The sequence below is a fragment of the Lemur catta genome, chromosome 9, assembly GCF_020740605.2.
Source record: "Lemur catta isolate mLemCat1 chromosome 9, mLemCat1.pri, whole genome shotgun sequence".
Lineage (NCBI taxonomy): Eukaryota > Metazoa > Chordata > Mammalia > Primates > Lemuridae > Lemur > Lemur catta.
The window spans coordinates 101,891,343-101,912,452 of NC_059136.1; the positions used below are offsets into that span (position 1 = coordinate 101,891,343).

General features: G+C 42.4%; 1 protein-coding gene across 5 annotated transcripts in view; it reads right to left on the minus strand.

Annotated features, from left to right (window-relative positions):
- Positions 1 to 21,110, minus strand: part of SPIDR (scaffold protein involved in DNA repair) — a 415,406-nt gene that overhangs the window by 259,974 nt on the left and 134,322 nt on the right. For all 5 annotated transcript variants that reach the window (XM_045561517.1, XM_045561518.1, XM_045561516.1 and 2 more), the window contains 2 exons: positions 15,920 to 16,173; positions 9,159 to 9,259 (listed from right to left, as the gene is read on the minus strand). In XM_045561517.1, the coding sequence (XP_045417473.1) occupies positions 9,159 to 9,259; positions 15,920 to 16,173 (355 nt within the window). The remainder of the gene's footprint in view (positions 1 to 9,158; positions 9,260 to 15,919; positions 16,174 to 21,110) is intronic.

Genomic DNA, 21,110 nt, shown 5'->3' on the forward strand with positions numbered 1-21,110 from the left:
CCTTACTTTGGTATTTTGGCCTGGTAGTTAGAGAGAGGCTGCAAGTATCCACCGTGAATATGAAACTCACTTCCACAGCCTGTCCAGTGGTGCCCCTCACACACAGCACCCTTCACTGTCCTACCCTGCCCCTACTTTCTCCCTTTGCTTCCCATCCAGCTGCTCCACTAAAAGAGAAGTTCTGTGAGTGCAGTGCCCAGATCGTGCTCGTGCCCAGCGTGTTTGCAGAACCCAGTGCAGGGCCTGGCACGCAGGAGGCCCCCAGTGAGCACTTGTTGAGTGAATAAATGAATGCTGACCCACCTGGCTTGGTGCCTGTATCCCTCGCTTCCCACCATCCCATCTCCAACATTAAGCAACAATAAAGCAGCACGGTAGAAAAGGAACAATTATTTCATATAACTCAAGTAAACACAGAAATATGGGCACACGCAAAATTTTCCTCTGTGTAAGTGATGTACATGAGAATTATATAGAAAAAGACACTGAGAATATTACTTGGTTGCTTACCCTCTACAATACAATTTAAAGGAAAATCAATGTTTTCTTTAATTAGCTATTGGAAATAACCATAAATGTTTTTTTTAAAAAAGTCTCTTGCTTAAGAAGAATAAGCATCTAAAAATTTTAAATTTAAAAGAATAGAGGCTCTTCCTCTCAACTCCTAAATCAGCCTTCTTCATTTAACAAATAATCTACACGACCACAAGAACTTTGGAGAGGACAATATGTATTAAAATCTGGCATTGGAAAGATAGTAAGACAGTGAATATAATTTTGCAAAAGCCACAGAGAGAAGCAAAAGAAATAATTATTCTCCACACAAAAAGATGTTAAGAAATTAAAATTTTTAAATAGACAAAAGAAAAAACAAGAAATGTGAAGTTACTGAAACAGATGTTCTAATAGTGCATGGTTAAGTTACTTCTCCATAGAGTCAGTTGAGATCAAAAAGTTGAGGAAAAAGAAAATTCAGAGAGAATTCTGCTCTGGATAACAGTAAAGGCTACTAAATTTCATTGATTTTGTTTGTATTTTCATTTTTTTCTACAATCTTTTTTTTAAGGTTAGAGGTTGTTTTAGAAACAAAAATCTCATAGTGAAAAATCTTTTATCTGAAGCCCACCAATTTTTTTGATGTTACTTTTTTTCTGTACTTTCTTCCTGAATAATAGTTTTTTTCATTTGAAAATATCTATAACTATTTTTAGTTTTAAAAACTATAATATCAAACACATTGTGAAAATGGCTGTCACACCGTTACTAAACACAGGCTGCACGTGGGAGCTGGGCACAGCTGTCGGTGCTGTGTTCACATCTGCAGAGCTCATCCCACCGTGGGCTCCTGCTCTCAGTGTCTGCCCAGACTTGCCCCCCAAACAAGTGGGCCAAGACAATGGGCCACCAAGTGAGCTGCCCTGCCTGAACCCAGCTCTGCCGCTACTAGCCAGGCACACAGGGCCGTGCCCACCCACATCTCCTGTCTCTAACATAAGGAGAGCGAGACCTAACTGGAAGGGTCACTGTGAGGACTATGAGTTAATAAACATGCAAAATGCTTTGAATATCACTTAGTAAACACTGGCCATCATCATCCAGGTAAACAGCAAAGCAGAGCCAGAAAACTGCTTCCCCTCAAAAAAGAAGAAAAATACAATGTTTTCTGAAGAGAAATCTAGAAATTTTTTCCCCTTGCCTCTGTAAGTCATCATTCTCTATTCCACAACCTCTATCTATCCATCTATCTATCCATCCATCCATCCACTGGTATCTATCTGTATATTTTGAGAGTCTTGCTCTGTCGCCCCTGCTAGAGTGCAGTGGAATCATCATAGCTCACTGCAACCTCCAACTCCTGGACTCAGACAATATTCCTGCCTCAGCCTCCCAAGTAGCTGGGACTACAGGGACATGCCACCACACATGGCTAATTTTTCTTTTTTTTTCTTTTTGTGGTAGAGATGGGGTCTCACTCTTGCTCAGGCTGGTCTCAAACTCCTGACCTCATGCAATCCTCCTGCCTTGGCCTCCCAAAGTGCTAGGATTACAGCGTGAGCCACATTTTAAAGTACACGTTTTCAAGGCATCACCTTGGAAGTAAAATCCAGCCAAGGCTTCAAGCTCCTGCATGGTCGTCTCTTTCGCGACCCACCCCCCACCACCCAGTGTCATCTAACACACTCTCTACACAGCCTCTGTGTACAAAACTTGCACTTTTCACTGATCTTTAAAAGCTAAATTCATTAACTCCTCAGTGCATCACAAAGAACAGCCGAGGAAGTAGGCACATATTTGAAGTTTATTCCAGTTCAAAGAACCTTGAGATATATGTCTTTTAGGCTGAAATGTACTAAAGGCACCAACAAGGAAAAAAACCCACTGATTATTAAAAGGTATAAGTGGGGCCAGGTGCAGCGGCTCACGCCTGTCATCCTAGCACTTGGGAGGCTGGGAGGATTGCTGGAGGCCAGGAGTTCGAGACCACCCTAGGCAACACTGCAAAAACCCGTCTCTATAAGAAATAAAAAAATCAGTGTGGAGTGTGGTGGCGTGCACCTATAGTCCCACCTACGCCTACAGTTTCACCTCCTCGGGAAGCTGAGGCAAGAGGATCGCTTGAGCCCACGAGCTGGAGGCTGCAGCTATGACTGTGCCACTGCACTCCAGCCTAGGCAACAGGGCGAGACCCTGTCTCTTGAAAAAAACCAAAAAAACAAAAAACCACAAGGTATAAGTGGGAGTTATAAAATAGCCTGGCAAAGTCAGCTATCCATGAGGGAGGAAAAGAAAAAGTGCCATCCATATACCAAAGGTGTTAAAAATAAATTTTTTCAGCCCGTGTATTAGAGACATTCACTGGAATATTTGATGTTCATACGTAATTTTTTTTTATGAAACTAAACATGTCCTTACCATAATACCTGGCGATTACACTCTTGATCTTTTATCTCAGAAAAATAAAAATCTATGTTCATTCAAAAACCTATACACAAATGTTCACATTGCCTTTATTGTTAACAGCCCAAACAAGGAAACAACTCAAATGTCCTTCAGTCAACAAATAGTTCAACAAACTGTGGTACGTCCACACCATGAAATACTACCCAGCAGTATAAAGGAGCAAATTACTGATATACATGACAATTTGGATGAATCTCTGGGGAATTATGCTGAGTAAAAAAGGTCAATCCCAAAAGGTTATAAACTGTATTATCCCATTTCTACAGCATTTTTGAGATGATAAAACTATGAAATCAGTAAATAGATCAGTGGTTACAAGGTGTCAGGAAGGAGAGCAGAAAAGAGGTGGCTGTGGCTATAAGGGTAGCACAAGGGATCCTTGTGGTGATGGACTCTTCTGTGTCCAGACTGTGTATCTACACGTCTGCTTGGGCTGCTGTAACAAAATACCATATACTCGGTAGCTTGTAAACAATAGGAATTTATTTGTCACAGTTCTGGAGACTGAGAAGTTTAAGATTAGCAGATTCAGGGTCTGTTGAGAGTCCATGTTCTCATGGACAGCATCTTTTTGCTGTGTCCTCACACAGTGGGGGGGCTAGCTAGCTCTCTGAGGTCTCTTCTTATCAGGGCACTAATCCCATTCAGGGGGGCTTCACCCTCATACCCTAATCACCTTCCAAAAGCCTCATCTCCTAATACCATTACATTGGTGATTAAGTTTCAACATATCAATTTGCGGTGACACAAACATTAGACCATAGCAACAGGTGATAAGATTACATAAAACAAAATACACACCCCCCCCCCATACAAATGCATGTGAAATTGGTGAAATCTGAATAAGTTCAGTGAACTGTATCTTGAATTATCATCTTGGTTTTCCTACTATACTAGAGTTATGAAAGATATCATTTTGGGGTGAAGCTGGGAGAACAGTACAAGGGATCACTTGGTATTATTTCAAACAACAACATGTGATACATGTGAATCTACAATTATTTCAAAATAAAAAGTTTTTTAAAAGGGCAGAAAAATGCATTAGAGGCACTCACTCAAACATTTCAAATCAAAATACAGACAACATGCACCTCTCAACCATAGGGTAATTAAATAATACTCCCCAATGGAAGACACCCAGGAAGAGTCTCAAGCTAAATAAATATAATCTACAGATTACTTTTATAAACCATAATTTCTCATACCTGAAGGAGATAAATAAGGAGACTCTCAGTTCAATATGCTATACTTCATATCTAGAACAAACAAAATTTAAAAACGGAAATTGTAAGGAACATTCCATAAGCTACTTGGTACTTAGGAGCCAAACAAAAAATCATCTTTTTCTCTCTTCATTTGGTATAGCCAGACACACATGTATGACTTGGTATTTTTCTACCTAGCCCTCCCGAAGATATTCTCCCAACTCTGTTCTCGTCAATTTGGTCAATTTACTGTAAAGAGTAGCCAAGATAACAAGGTCTAGTGATCTCTAGTGTATATTAATATCTATAATTAAGAAGACAATATGCCACCTCCCTAACAAAATCATAAGATTTAGGACATCCTATACATATTCACAATTTACACAGTCTTTACGATCTTCAAACCTATGTCCTACATTCCTCAAATTAGTACTGTCTCAAGAATGTGATACAGACCTACATTTTGAAAGACTACTTTTTTAAAAAGAAAAACATTTATATTAATATTTCTAATTTTGCTGATTCCTTAATCTTGTCTCCAATCTTAATCCTAGTTTTCTTCAGCCCAAACAGATTAACTAATGAAGGTCTGTTTAGACTAGTGAATAAGAATACAGATTCAAGAGAGAATTCAAGTCTGGGCTGACTCATTGACAGCATATACTCAACCTACACTCTCTTCATCTGGAAAATAAGGAAAGCAAACTCTAGGATTATTTTACATTCTAAATGATTTAATACGTAATAATCGCACAGCATTGCACCTGCAGACAGTAAACCTCCAAATGTGATATCACGATAAGAACAACATTAAAGACGAAAAAGGACAGAAGCTTTTCCCCCAACTGTTTCTTAGGAATTTATGGTCCAATTCAAAGTTTGCTCATGTTTTGCTGCTGCCCTGAAGATATTTACACTTTGTCAAGACTAAAATGTCAACAAAATTCAGGATACCCTACTAAACACAGGAAGTGGAATTTGAACTATTTGGTTATTCCTCAACAGTAATATCAAGAGGAAATTGGCAGAGAAGTAACACAATTATCTGCATACGGCAGGGGAGTGGCAGGGTTGAAAGAGCCTGGTACTGGGAACCAAGAGACCTGCTTCTGGCCCCGTCCCTTCCTTTGACTGGCTGAATAATCACAGCAAGTCATTTACCTACTCTAGGTCACATACTCTCAATTCCCCAAAGAGGAGCTTAGACTAGATTTCTAAGAGCCCTTAAAGAATGAGCATTCTGCCTTCTTGTGTGGGAAAAGGAAACAAGGGTGCTATGTGGGTATCGAAACTACAGAAACAGCAGCCGCAGTGTTCCGGCCTTTGCAGCCTGCAGAGGCCAGATTCCAGGGGAAAGCTGTGCCTCCCAGTCACCTGCCTGCTGTGCACCTCTTGTCCACCCCTCGTGTTCATCCTATTGCCCTCCACCCACTCTAACACCTCAATACCTAGAGTAGTCTAGAGTAGGCTCAATACCTCAATACCTAGAGTAGTCTCAACACCTCAATACCTAGAGTAGTCTCTATGGCGCGGATTCAAAGTGGCCTACCTGAAACCCAATAATGCAAATATTTATATCCAGTCAAAAGAAATTCAAGTTTGCCATTCTCTTGTGTAATTAGCTCAAAAGAAAGGTGGCAAAAGCAGAACAGAAAGGAGGAGCAAGGCCATACTTTCCTGGTTCAAACAGAATAAAACAAGTTTATAATGCATAGAACCCCAAACTAAATTCAAAACGATGAGTGACACAAAGACTAAACAGAAACTATTTAAAGATGAAGGTGGGTAGATTACAAGTGTTGACCAAAAAAGTTCAAAATCTGTAAATTTAGAAGTAGGCTTTATTCCTAAAAAAAGGAATAAAATTCCTTAAAAAGGGTACCACAACCTCTAGGCAGGAAGTGGAGTCCCCCGAAGACTTTGGAGGAATTGTAAGGAACAGGAATTTTTTTTTTTTTTTAAATTTCAGATTATGGGGTACAAACAGGAATTTATGCTGAGCGGGGTGGCCAAATATGCATATTTAAAAGGCTATAGGAGGAGTTTTGAATATTCATTAAAGGAGAAACATGCACAGGCACAACTGAGCTTCTTGCTAACTTCATGGGTCCCACACTCAGAAAACTGTGGCATCAGCATGCCACAAGGGAGGAGTTTTTGGCCCTCTGATAGCAAAAGGTAAAGCAGAAGATATGAAAATCCCCTTTGCTGCAGCCACCTTAGACTGGTCAGACCTACTGCATGGTTGCTGGTCTCTTATTAGGAAGGAATGCTGGTCAGCTGTGTTGAAACCACAAAAAGGGAGGAGGTGATCAAAGGGTTGGTTGAAATCAGTGGTGGGGCAAGTTTTTCCAAAGGGCTGGTTTCTGTTTAGCCCTTAAGGAAGAACGCCTGATGGTGCTTAGCAAGAGAGGAGGTGCAACTGGGCATGTCTGACCGCTCATCCTGTCATGGCTGGGAACTCAATGTTAAGGTTTCTCTGGGTCCCCGTGGCCAAGAGGGGGTCTGTTCAGTCAGTTGGGGGGCTTAGGATTTTATTTTTATTTCTCAAGAGAAAGTGATCATTCCACTTCAAGGTCATTCACACGTGAGAGGTTAAATACATACATGCAAATATTTTAAAATAGGAAAACATGAAGAATCACAAAAAGACTAAAATGAAATATAGCATCACAAATGGTTCTTGCTGACTTTTATTAAATAAGTCTAGAAAGAAGTTAAAGCAAATGGCTTAGTAGAGTATTATCAACTGTGTTCCATCCTGGCAAGAGTGATCAGGATTATTTCAAGGAGGGAATCTTGTTTCCGCCAGGCCAATAAAAGATATTTCAAGCAATTCTGATAAAATACTGAAAAGAAAGCTTTCTTTTTATTGGACTTGAAGCTGGGAGTTACCACATGCAGAATGACTGCAAACCTTTTCAAATCCAATATGCCTGAAGCATGAAGTCTTTTCCCTATAGCTTTTAATCCATGAGTACCATTAAATTCTTTTTTGTGCTTAAGCCAAGTGTGTTATTAAGACTTCCCTAAATAATTTGACTAAGTAAACTTTATATATGCCTTGCTTTCAGACTGATCAAATAAGTTGTAAAGATGATTAATGTCATAATCCTTGATATGAAAAAAAAAATACCAAGAAACAGTCATAAATATAACAATGGACTGAACCATATATTTCTATAAAAGGAAAAGTATTCTTGGATCATATGTATATCAGGTCATCCTGATACACACATGTATTTCATATTATAATACTCTATAAGAATATGAAAGAGAGAAGGAAATTGTTAAGCAACAGCTAGTAAAGGATTTTAAAAAGCATAAATGAGATAAAAATTGAAAATTCTTCTGAAGAAATGTGTAATAGTTGAGAACGTAAGTCTAGTAGAATATATTACTGGCAGTTGAGGGATCAACTCTTAAGAATAATGTTTCTTAAACTCTAACATGTGCAAAAATCACCTGGAAGCCTATTAAAATGCATATTCCAAGGACCCCCCCAGAGAGACTATTAGTAGTAGTTTTGAAGTAAGTGACCAAGCCCACCCTCCCATCCCCCACTCCAGATGGAGAGGCAACATGGGAAGAAACCATCAAAAAGTGCACTGTTTCAGTGGAGCGGGAGCTTTTCTAGACATGTGGAATATTTTTAATATCAAACAATTTGTTAAGAAATAAGAGTTTTCAGTCACTTGCTTATAGTAAGAACATTCAATCTGCAAGTTACAACCCATTGGAAGGGTCCTGCAATCAATTTAGTGAGACCAAGGACTATAGTGAAAGTAAAAAAGAATGCATCAGACTGTATCACACATACTAAAGTTAGTATTGTATGTTTGTTTCAGGGGTGGGTGTAAGGAGACGATATACAATGTATGTCTCTCCAGAATCACAGTCAAAAAAGTCTGAAACCCACTGGTTTAGATTTATTAAAAAATTTCCCTCCAAGTCAGATCTTTAACAGTAAGGCTTCTATGAACTCCGAGAGGGTCCTTTATAGGGAGTGGTCACTAGACCTTATAAGAACCGACTTGTCTCTTGGAAAAATTTCTGAGATCTATATGACACCTAGAGAAAAAAAGTCAAGTTTTGAGTGTACAAATTTTTCACATCCATGATTAAGTTTATTCCTAAGTATTTTATTCTTTCTGATATGATTGTAAATGAAATTCCTTTCTTAATTTCCTTTTTGGATAATTCCTTGTTGGTATATAGAAATGCAACTGATTTTTATGTTGATTTTGAATCCTGCAACTTTGCTGAATTCATTTATTACTTCTAACATTTTTTGCATGGAATCTCATAAGGTTTTCTAGACATAAGATCATGTCACCTGCAGAGATAACTTTCTTTCCTCTTTTCCAATTTGGATACCTTTTACTTCTTTTTCTTGACCAAGTGCTCTGATTATAGAAGCATAGGGTGAAACAGTGGCAGCCAGGGCTGGGGGAGGGAAAATGGGGAAGCATTAGTCAAAGGGTACAGAGTCGTGACTGTACCAGATAGATGAGTCCTAGAGACCTACTGCACAGCACAGCGGCTACAGTCAAACATACTGTATTGCATACTAAAATTCTGCTGGGAGGATATAACCTATGTTAAGTGTTCTTATTGCAAATAATAATGATGATGAAAATAAATAAGAAAACAGAATGAAATTTTTGGAGGTGACAGATTTATGGCATAGATTGTGGTGATGGTTTCACACATGTATATTTATCTTCAAGCTCACCAAGTTGTGTGCATTAACAATATACAGCTTTTTATATGTCAAAATTAAATAAAAATGTTGGGAGAAAATAAATTTTTTTAAAAACTCATGAAAATAGTAAAGTATATGAAACATATATAAAGTATATGAAAAATTCATATACTTTAATTAAAAAATACTTTTTTTGTTGTTTTTACCGGATACACTTTTAGACAATAAAAATTCTTTTAACTGGAATGTATTTTACACACCGTTTCAGATACCTATGCAAGCCTTACCTGAAAGTGTCTTTTGGTAAGAAACACATTGATGTCTCCACAAAGAAATGGCAGATCTCTCTCGATTCTGCAGTCCATTCAGTCTTTCTGCTAGCCCGCCTCTGTTTAATGAATTATAATGTATTAAGTTTAATTAAAAGAAAAACTAGAGAATTAGAATATTCATATTTTATATCCCTCAACCAGAGACAAACAGGTAAAACATGCAAAATTTTAATGTATTTTTGTTATATTCTCTTCCTAGAGGCCATATCCTCCCTAAGTCAGACTTTAGGTTTCTTAGAAGCTCAGTTTCATGATTCTTAGGAATATGTACTAATATTACTTCCTAAGAATATCTTATTTTCAGAAATATGACAGTTAAATATCAGTTTAACTCCTTTTCTGCTCTTTCTTAGTTCACTTGTTCCATAAATATGTACTGCTTACTTATCGCCTGCTATATGCTGGCAACCTAGCACTTTGCTAGATACGAGGGACACAAACATAGCCATGAGCTACCCCATGGAGCACAGGAGGGCTCATGGTGGGTTCAGCAGATGGGGAAAAAACAGATAAATGCAAAGTGGGTTCAGAGTTCCAGTCAAGAATAACCTTGCCAAACTGTTCATAGGTAGAACATTCAAATAAGAGCATTTAAGTATGGGTCCCTTATTTGGACTCTAGTGATATCTGAGAATCAATCACAAACACAGAGCAAATATACTAACATGATAAAAAAAAAAAAACCTTCCATATATGACAGGAAGACAATTCATAGCAATGGACATACAGGTACTTCACAAGAACCCTTACCTATCAATGAACATATATATTCATTGATGTGTATGTGTGTATGTATATGTTTTTATAAATGTATGAAAGTATATATGCATTATAAATATATACATACACACACATAGAGAGAAAAAAGACAGAGAAGTCAGCAGTTCCTAACACATCTATAATCTCAAGAGATTTCAAAATCAATTGTTAATCACCATTAGGGCTACATGCTACAAAATTTATCAATGTATTTTCTCATAAGTTTATTATCTTGTTACCAGTTCACTAATCATTTCACTACATTATCTTGTTTTAGTGAACTAATATTCCTTTGAGGTAGAAAGAAAAGATATCAATACCCATGGCACAAATAGCAACGTCACAGAGTTTAGAGAGAAGTTAAGGCACTTCAGTATTACATAACCAGCCAGATGAGGAACACGCTGTTAAAACCAGAAAGGACTTACCACGGTGCCCATCATTTAGCAAACCTTCAAGAAGTGCCCACGATTGCTGTTACTGCTTTTGTTATGGTTTTTACTTGCACCCTATGCTCTTTCCACTATGACTGAAAGTTCTTATTTTAATAAATATATTATCCCTACTACCTAGCATGTTTTCCTATAGGCAGTAATTATTTCTGAATGTGTGTGTGTGTGTGTATAGTATATATAACAGAAACATTTTTTAAAAAACACCTTATACTCAGAAATATGCCAAAGGGGCCGGGTGCAGTGGCTCACGCCTGTAATCCTAGCACTCTGGGAGGCCGAGGCGGGTGGATCGCTCGAGGTCAGGAGTTCAAGACCAGCCTCAGCAAGAGCGAGACCCCGTTTCTACTAAAGATAGAAAGAAATTATCTGGTCAACTAAAATATATATATAGAAAAAATTAGCCGGGCATGGTGGCACATGCCTGTAGTCCCAGCTACTCGAGAGGCTGAGGCAGTAGGATCGCTTAAGCCCAGGAGTTTGAGGTTGCTGTGAGCTAGGCTGACGCCACGGCACTCACTCTAGCCCGGGCAACAAAGCGAGACTCTGTCTCAAAAAAAAAAAAAAAAGAAATAGGCCAAAGAACCTCTGCTTTACATATTATGACTAACCTCTACTTAAGCGTAAGCCCTTCTTTATACCATCATTCTGTTTACATGAAATAACTCATTTATACTCCTCTAGACAACAGTATGAAGTCGGTACTACTATTATCCCCACTTTACAGATGACAAACTGATGCAGTGAGACATTAATACCTGCCCAAAGTGAAATGCTTAATGAGTGGCATAGCTGGGTACACGCCCAGGTAGTCTGGCTCCAGAGTCCGCACTCTTAGTTGATAATATACAGACCACGTCTTAAAGAATACTATTTAAAATGACATTCATAATACAATACGTACAAGAAAAAGGCAAAACACTGTATTCTTTGCATAATTATCTAGATCAGATAGGTAATTCATTGCCAAATGTTGCTTTTCAGTGCTATAACTTTACAGAGCATAAAAAAGCAAAACAGAATCTGAAGATAGTATCTGGTTAAGTCAAGCCTAGAACCCCAGAAGAAAATTGTAGGAATTTCAAGATGAGAGGTAAAAGCAAGAGGAAACCTGAGCACAAGAATTCTCTACACATGGGAGTACCTGGAGCCCCTCAGGTACTGCATCTCCAGCTGAGTTTGGGCATTGGGGCCTATCCTACAGGGAATTTGGGCCAGATGCACTTGAATTTAAGAATGGAAACACCAAGTTCTCTAATAGATAATCGCATTTCTAGTAAAAACTTACCCCATGCTAAAAAACAAAAGTCACATAGGAAGTTCAGGAAGCCCTGTGATCTACACACATATCAACACTTTAATGTGGCCAGCCAAGTTATTCACAAAGTCCAGAACTCCAATGGAATGAAAATATGAATTCACTGAGCAAGTTAAGATATCCTAATATCTTTTCTACAAAATTAACAGTTTGGTAACCGATCTCAAAAGATTACTGGCATCAATTCAACATTGGCAAACATTTCTATAAAATCAATATGGAGAAGAGAAGAATAATAAAGATTAAAAAATATTCTAACTCATTTCCAGTCACAATACTCATTAAAGGCCAGATGTGGTGGCTCAGGCCTATAATCCTTGCACTTTGGGAGGCTGAGGCAGGAGGATCGCTTGAGCCCAGGAGTTTAAGGTTGCAGTGAGCTATGACTGACACGACTGCACTCTAGCCCAGGCAACAGTGTGGGACCCTGTTTCAAAAAGGGAGGAAAAAAATACTCATTAAAATATTTTTAATAAGCTATACTACCAGGTAAAGAAAAAATAATTAAAATGACTTTAGTGTAATGCTTTCAACTTTTGCTTTCTGTTAGATATAATAGATACTGTGAAAATAACTGGATCACAAGACTGTGGAGATACAGCTTTATTATTAACAGCACACTTAAATATCTAAACAATTTTGCATTGGCTTTTATTAGTTATGCCTCAAACAGTGCCATGAATCAAAAAGATAAAAAGAAAAAAGAAAAAGCTCAAAGAGATTGAGTAACACTTCCCATGGAGAAAACCAGAGGGAGGAGCCAATGTACTCCAGCCTTGAAATCCCAACTACCACTTCTTGATCCCTGCTAGCTAGCCACTATTAGGTAAGAAAAATAATGAAACTCTATTTCTTTTTTTTTTTTTTTAGACAGAGTCTCTGTTGCCCGGGCTAGAGTGCCATGATGTCAGCCCAGCTCACAGCAACCTCCAACTCCTAACCTCAAGTGATTCTCCCACCTCGGCCTCTCAGAGTGCCAGGTTTAGAGGCGTGAGCCACAGCACTCGGCCTTCACCTTCTTTCGACTTCCAGGCAGTGGCCTTCAGTCACGGTGCTGTGTTCTCTCCCCTGCCCTCTCATGGGAAGGCCTGGCTGTTTACTGCAGTTTTCCAGACCATGGCACACCCTCACTTACACTCCAGCCCACCCACCCTGGGCAGGCACTCCCTAGCACTGTCTGGGTACCTTCAGAGGCCTTCTCTCCTGGCCAGCCAGGCTCCAAGACCATGTCCTCCAACCCCCAAGGTCATTCTCTGATCTTAAAGTTACAAACTCTCTCCCCTATTAGCTCAACTCTAAGCACCCATCGTCCTTACTGTTGCAGCTTGTCCCCTCTAGCAGCCTGACTCTAGAAGGGTTGACCAACCTGTCCCCAAGGCCTGGCTGGTTGGTCCAACCCCGCCTCACTATGCTCCACACCCTGCATGGTCTCATTTCTACCCAGCCAGCTTGGGCTTCATGGGCCATTACAACTTCTCTCTTGGACTCTTGTTAACACTTTTCCAATGTGCCCCTGGGCGATTCCCATGCTCTGCCTGCTCTGTAAGTGCAGCCCCAGGGTTGAATCCACATTGGCTGGTGGGTTTCAAACTCAATCCATGACCACTGCTCCCAACAGGATCTCATCCTGTCACATAACCCGGAAGCATTTCCCCATCCATTCACCCCCTGCCATAATGCCTGGGTCACATACCCTCTCTCCTCAAACATCCCTCCTCATCCTTCCTATCAGCTGATGATGGAACTTCCCGTTTCACTGAAATAGAAGTTGTCAGAAAGAACTTGTTCCCCAGCCACATATAGCTGCCTGCACCTGCGTAGACTCCGCTCACGCCCAGTGGATGCTGTGTTCCTAGCCAGGTCACCATCACTTATGACCTCCCTCCCACATCAGTTGTCCTCTTCCTCCCCAACCTCAGCAGTCTCCCCTTTCCTCCTAGACTTTTCCCATCAATATACAAACAAGTGAAATTTCTCCCTCCTTAAGAAAAAAAATCTTGACTTTCCCATTTCCTTCCAGCTAACACCCCGTTGACCTGCTCCCCTTAAGGCCAAACTCCTCCAGAGTTCCATCCGTGCTATCTCCAGTTTCCCCCCTTCCCTCCTCTCTTGAATGCACACCAGTCTGCTCTGCCTGGCCACTCCACCAAGACAGTGCCACACTCCGCCTGCCACCGTGGAATCTCAGAGGTCAGCGCAAGCAGCATCCCTCACGGTGGGTCACCTCTCTTCTCACTTGCCTCCAGGACACCACACCCAGCTCGGTTTGCATCCCCCTCAGGAGCCTCTTCCTCCACACCTTGAGCTCTGCAGAACAGCCAGGGCTTGGGCCTCGGACAGATACTCTTCTTGCTCTGCACTGTGTCCCCTGCGACCTGAACCAGCCCATGCTGTAACACCGTCTGGACACCAAAGCCTACAAATTCACCTCCCCAGCACCAGGTCTCACTGTGGAGTCCAGACTCATGTTCCTACTCAGATACATGATATCCAGCTGAAAATGTTGAAAAGCTTGTGACTTTCGTACTAAAGAAACAAAAACGCAAGTGTCCACTCCCCTGCACAGCCCTGCTCCTCAGCACAGGAGAGGGTGCTCCATGCTTCCTGCTGCTCAGCACCCCACCGCAGGGGCTTCCCTATGCCCATGTAAAATGGAAATGCCCCCCTCACCTCTGGACCCTTCTCTGTCCTCCCTTTCTGCTTTTTCTCCATAAAGCTTATCTCCTTTGCCATCACGTCTTCTTTAATTCTTGTCGGCTCCTTATCAGCCTTCCTCTGGACACAGGCGTGGGCTCTGATCACCTCTGCTCACTCCCGTGCCTGACACGGTGCTTTGCACGTGACGCCCTTGGAAGGGCTGGGGCATGACTTCCTGTAATCGCGCGGCATCACCTTCACCAAGAACATGCTAATCCCTTTCATGGGTTTCCTTTCTGTTCTCCCCAGAGACTGGTACAAACCACCATTCTCTCTTGAGGGCTCAACTTCTTCGGTTTGGGCATAAGTCCTTATGCTTTATTTCATGAAAAAAAAAAAAAATTCTGGAGTGAACGGACATGAAGTAACTCACTGTGCTCCATCTGCCCGACCAGACTTGGCCACGTCGTTACGCCCTTCCCTTCACTCCTGTGCCCAAGTCGGGCCTCCCTTCCCCTCCTCCTCTCCAGGACACTGACAGACATATGATCCCAACCTCTGTCCCACTGCTACCCCCACTATTCTCAGTCTGTCTCTGCTACTCGCTGCACCCTCTCTAAAAGCTGCATCCCTTTCAGGCCAGCAGCAATCCTAGAGAGAAAGAACAAAGCCCTCCTTTCTGGGCCCCAACTCCCATAAAGGAGCCTCGGACCCCACACCTTAAGCCACGTGCTACTGGCCCACTGGCACTGCCCAGGCTCTCCTCAGTGCACGCAAGTCTTGCCTTCTCTTGAAGTGAAAATATCAGGTGGATCCAAAACCTGTGCTCTTCATTATCACGTTTACTCTTTCTACTGAAACTCCTTTTCCCTGAAATTCTCTACGACTTTGCTTTTGTGGCACTGCTTCTCATAAGCTGTCTTATTTTCTTATTTGGGTTTTTGGTTGTGTTGTTTTGACCTTATTTAGAAAACAAAGAGACTTTGTATTACACAGGGCAAGAACGAGTCCTTGGCCACCAAGCCCAGCCCCTGATACTCTAGTGACAGGGACATTCCTCCTCTGTGGTGCTCAATAGGCACACCAGCTGTTTCTTGTCTATAAGTCTTTCCTCTCTGATACTTCCTTGTATTTGCAAGTGTTGCCTTGGCCAAGCTCTCTCACCATGCTCGTAAAAGTAATCTGACATGGCTTATATTTATTTGTATTTCCCTTTTTACACTACAAGTTACTCATGAACAGAACATGCCTCTGTTGTCTAAGACAGCACCCAGAACACTGATGCTCGATAAAATTTGACAAGTCGTCACCATTAAGGAAAGCAGTCATGTAAGCTGGTCATGACTGAGTCCCTGAATGCTCAGCTTGGATGGACAATTCCATAAATCAGTTCTAGAACTTAGGATTTCAATAACTGCTTATCAAAATTACCATTCTCTTCTGCTAATTTTCCTTCCCAAATAAACAAGTATTTTTAAATTAACATTTTAGATATTTGGGTTTATGAAGAAAGAAAAGTGGAAAAAATTATTTAAAAGGTATAACTTAACCTTAAAAGCTTCTTCTTCTTTGCTGAATTTTCTGGAGTCTTGGGAAACGTAGCTGTCCATTTCTGGGGAGTACACAAGATGATCTCTGTCGATTCTGCCCTTGGGTCTGTCAGTCTCTCTACACCCTGTCTTGCATCTGATCCAAACTCTGTGTGGTGTTTATGAGGGGATTCTGAATCAATGAATAGGATATTCTCTGAGTCATCTTCTTTTTCACTATCTGATGAATATTCCAAAATTTCTGTAGAACTTGGCTGAAAAAATTAAGAAAAGTCCAATTAAATATGGGGAATTCTTTATTCAAGTCCAAATTTACATATGCCTATCATTCTATTCCCTTATTATATTCCTTGAAATGGCTTTTTAAATACAGTATCTGTTGCTCAAACTTCTGTTCTAACACAAAATCCAAAAGTCCCCAAGACAAAGACAAGAAGAGGTTAAACCAGTTGTAAGCTGGACATTATCTCATGGGACCCACTGAAATCAATACAAATATTTCAATCTTCTTTCAGCAAACTAAAAGTGCCACATATATAGTCAGACTCTAACAGAACTAATCATACTAATCGGAAAGGCTAATGACAGTCATTGTAATCTGACACCTATTCCAAAAAAGCATTTCTCATTTGAAATGTAATGTGGAACTAAATAATATTCACTATTTGTTATAAACCAAATATAAAAAAATTGCCTTTACAGGTACAAACCATTTAATTTACCAAAGGAGTATCCAAAGCTAAAGATAAAAACTTGACTTTTTAGGCATAATTCTAATATAATATTTTCCAGAAACTAGTTTGAACTTGCAAATATCAACAGGAACTATTTAAGAATATGAATCACTGTTTCTTTTCCCTAACACTTCCTAAAATGTTTCTTCTTTCTCCTAGTCAAATTTCTAAACTTCCTAAATAAGTTTTTGAAAATTGAATTATAAAATAAGAATTCATAACACATGACCATTTCTGGAGAGAAGAATCAAAAGCTTCTTTCTTACGTTTTCTTTGTCTAGACACACTAAAACTTTCTTTTCCCATTACTTGGTTTTGTAGGTCAGTTCCCATGTTGTTCTAGTGTCAGCAACAATTATTTCTTCAACAGTCTAATTTCCCAGTGTATTAGCAGCCCCATCTAATTCAGTGCCCTGGTGTGGCACAGATAGCACTTGAGTCCTCATCGTTTGCTACTCTACAGAAAACAAAAGGCCTTTTCTGAGGATTATATAGTTAAATCATTTTTATGAGTCTTAATTAAAAAAGACATCATCTATCTCCATACCTTCTATTAGGCACACTGAAAATAAGAAAAAGTATATGACTAAATTTCTAAAGTAAATGAAGAGCTTAGATCTACCATCTTCCTCCCCATTTCAGCTTTGTGCCTAAATCACTGCAGGTATCTGCTGACCCATTAATAGGCATTTGGGCACATGTTTTCCCCACAAGACAGCTTCTGAATATTAAAAATGAGCCACCAAAGAACCAGAGCAATTTAGACTGAAAATGAAGCTCTTTGACACTGAAAACTTTTATATATTATTTAAGAATATACTTAAATAATTTCATCTTTTTATTAAGAGATGTCTTTTCTTTAGTACTCTAAAGTTTTGCATTTCATTCTAGAAGTTCTTTCAACCTGAGCACTACTGCCATCTGGGGCTGGATAAGGTGGAGGGGCTGGATAAGGTGGTGGGGCTGGATAAGGTGGAGGGGCTGGGAAAGGTGGTGGGGCTGGGTAAGGTGGAGGGGCTGGGTAAGGTGGTGGGGCTGGGTAAGGTGGTGGGGCTGGGTAAGGTGGAGGGGCTGGGAAAGGTGGTGGGGCTGGGTAAGGTGGAGGGGCTGGGTAAGGTGGAGGGGCTGGGTAAGGTGGTGGGGCTGGGTAAGGTGGAGGGGCTGGATAAGGTGGTGGGGCTGGGTAAGGTGGAGGGGCTGGGTAAGGTGGTGGGGCTGGGTAAGGTGGAGGGGCTGGGTAAGGTGGAGGGGCTGGGTAAGGTGGTGGGGCTGGGTAAGGTGGAGGGGCTGGGTAAGGTGGAGGGGCTGGGTAAGGTGGTGGGGCTGGGTAAGGTGGAGGGGCTGGGTAAGGTGGAGGGGCTGGGTAAGGTGGTGGGGCTGGGTAAGGTGGTGGGGCTGGGTAAGGTGGAGGGGCTGGGTAAGGTGGAGGGGCTGGGTAAGGTGGTGGGGCTGGTAAGGTGGAGGGGCTGGGTAAGGTGGTGGGGCTGGGTAAGGTGGAGGGGCTGGGTAAGGTGGTGGGTAAGGTGGAGGGGCTGGATAAGGTGGTGGGGCTGGGTAAGGTGGTGGGGCTGGGTAAGGTGGAGGGGCTGGGTAAGGTGGAGGGGCTGGGTAAGGTGGTGGGGCTGGGTAAGGTGGAGGGGCTGGGTAAGGTGGAGGGGCTGGGTAAGGTGGAGGGGCTGGGTAAGGTGGTGGGGCTGGGTAAGGTGGAGGGGCTGGGTAAGGTGGAGGGGCTGGGTAAGGTGGTGGGGCTGGGTAAGGTGGTGGGGCTGGGTAAGGTGGTGGGGCTGGGTAAGGTGGAGGGGCTGGTAAGGTGGAGGGGCTGGGTAAGGTGGTGGGGCTGGGTAAGGTGGAGGGGCTGGGTAAGGTGGTGGGGCTGGGTAAGGTGGTGGGGCTGGGTAAGGTGGAGGGGCTGGGTAAGGTGGTGGGGCTGGGTAAGGTGGTGGGGCTGGGTAAGGTGGAGGGGCTGGATAAGGTGGAGGGGCTGGGTAAGGTGGAGGGGCTGGGTAAGGTGGTGGGGCTGGGTAAGGTGGAGGGGCTGGGTAAGGTGGAGGGGCTGGGTAAGGTGGTGGGGCTGGGTAAGGTGGTGGGGCTGGTAAGGTGGAGGGGCTGGGTAAGGTGGTGGGGCTGGGTAAGGTGGAGGGGCTGGGTAAGGTGGTGGGTAAGGTGGAGGGGCTGGGTAAGGTGGTGGGGCTGGGTAAGGTGGTGGGGCTGGGTAAGGTGGTGGGGCTGGGTAAGGTGGTGGGGCTGGGTAAGGTGGAGGGGCTGGATAAGGTGGAGAGGCTGGGTAAGGTGGTGGGGCTGGGTAAGGTGGAGGGGCTGGGTAAGGTGGTGGGTAAGGTGGAGGGGCTGGGTAAGGTGGAGGGGCTGGGTAAGGTGGTGGGTAAGGTGGAGGGGCTGGATAAGGTGGAGAGGCTGGGTAAGGTGGTGGGGCTGGGTAAGGTGGAGGGGCTGGGTAAGGTGGAGGGGCTGGGTAAGGTGGTGGGTAAGGTGGAGGGGCTGGGTAAGGTGGAGGGGCTGGGTAAGGTGGTGGGGCTGGGTAAGGTGGTGGGGCTGGTTAAGGTGGTGGGGCTGGAGAAGGTGGAGGGGCTGGGTAAGGTGGAGGGGCTGGGTAAGGTGGTGGGGCTGGGTAAGGTGGTGGGGCTGGGTAAGGTGGAGGGGCTGGGTAAGGTGGTGGGGCTGGGTAAGGTGGTGGGGCTGGTTAAGGTGGTGGGGCTGGAGAAGGTGGTGGGGCTGGGTAAGGTGGTGGGGCTGGAGAAGGTGGTGGGGCTGGAGAAGGTGAAGGGGCTGGATAAGGTGGAGGGGCTGGATAAGGCTGTCCTGTGCACTGTGGGGCATGTGTGGCAGCATCCCTAGGCTCTAACCACTAGGTAACAGGAGCACCTGCCCCGCCAGTCACAGCAATTCAAAAATGTCTCCAGATGATGCCAAATGTTCACTGAGGGGCAAAATTACCCCCACCTGAGAACCACTGTCCAAGAAATAAGTCAACAAATAAACAACCTACAGGTGGCCTGGGCTGGGGACTTGCATGCACAGATTCACACTGCTTCATGAGGCTGGCGAGGCCAGGCCTAAATAGTTATAAAACATCATGATAAAAACATTGCAATAGAGGTATTGCTTGGGCACCAAGGAGAACACATAAGAGCAGTGACAAAGCCAGGTTGGGTATTAGTAAAGAGAAGAGTTAAAGCATCAGAAAAGGTTTGCTTCCCAGGATCTGCCACCTGAAGCTGAATGCTAAGTGTGAGTTAATCAGGCAGAAAAAGGAGGAAGAACACTCTAGAGAGAAGAAATAGGGTTTCATGAAGCTGTAGTGGATAATACCAGTGCTGGACCACCAAACACACACCATTAGCTTTTTCTTTTTTGATGAATATTCGGTTTTCGACTGTGTTTCAGCACTTCATCTTTTTGCAACCATTATGCCACACACTTGTGATTGTCAAAAAAATTCTTTTTCATCACACATAACAGTATGGTATAGAAATTGTTTGTTTGCCTTTATGTCGTGACAGCAAGGAAAGGCAAGCTTTGAGATGACTTCTGTTCAGACACTCATTTAATTCATGCAGAACCCGTCTGTCCAGCTTCTTTACCTTGCCCATTTGTTTCAAATGGTCCAATATTGTCAGAATAGTAATATCAAACCTTGCTGCTAATTCATGTGTAGGTTGAGATGGATTCGCTTCCACTACAGCTTTCGGCTCATCATTATCCACCTTGGTCTCAGGTTGCCCACATGGTTCATTTTCAAGATTAAAATCACCAGAGCGGAATTTCTCAAACAATTGACGTACTGTGTGTTCATCAGCCACATCCTTCCCAAACAGTTTCTTGATATTTTGAGCGGTCTGCGTGCATTGGTTTCACGACAGAAATCATATTCGAAAATAACATAAATTTTTGACTTATCCATGAGTTTCACAAAAATTGCTCTAAAAAATTTTTGAAAGATAACCACAAGCCAAACCGTACATTTGAAAGAATGAGGATGTACCTTCACAATAAAAATAAAACAAGAAGTGTCAAAGTGAAACGTCAGAGATAACAACTGTCTAACTTAGTTCTTAAAGAAATCGGACATTTCATACCCAATAACCTAATATTTATCTATTTCACTGTTGGTAGACACTGAGGATTTTACAGATTTTCACAACAGCATGGCAACACACATGCACTATACTTGCTTCACGGGCTGCGTGCATGCTGCCTCCTCTGGGGTGTGTGCCAGCACAGCGTCACCAGACAGTCTGTTCTCCACTCCACCAGCGACCGTGAGGCTGCTCTGCAGAGATGCTGTGCTGACAGACATGCCATCAGCAGCAGCACCAAGCAGTTTTAAACTTCTAAATTTTTATCTTTCTGGTGGGTATGAAATGGTATTATTCTCATTTTGATTTGTATGTCCCTGATTATCCATAGGGTTGTGCATCACTGCACTTGTTTATTGACTC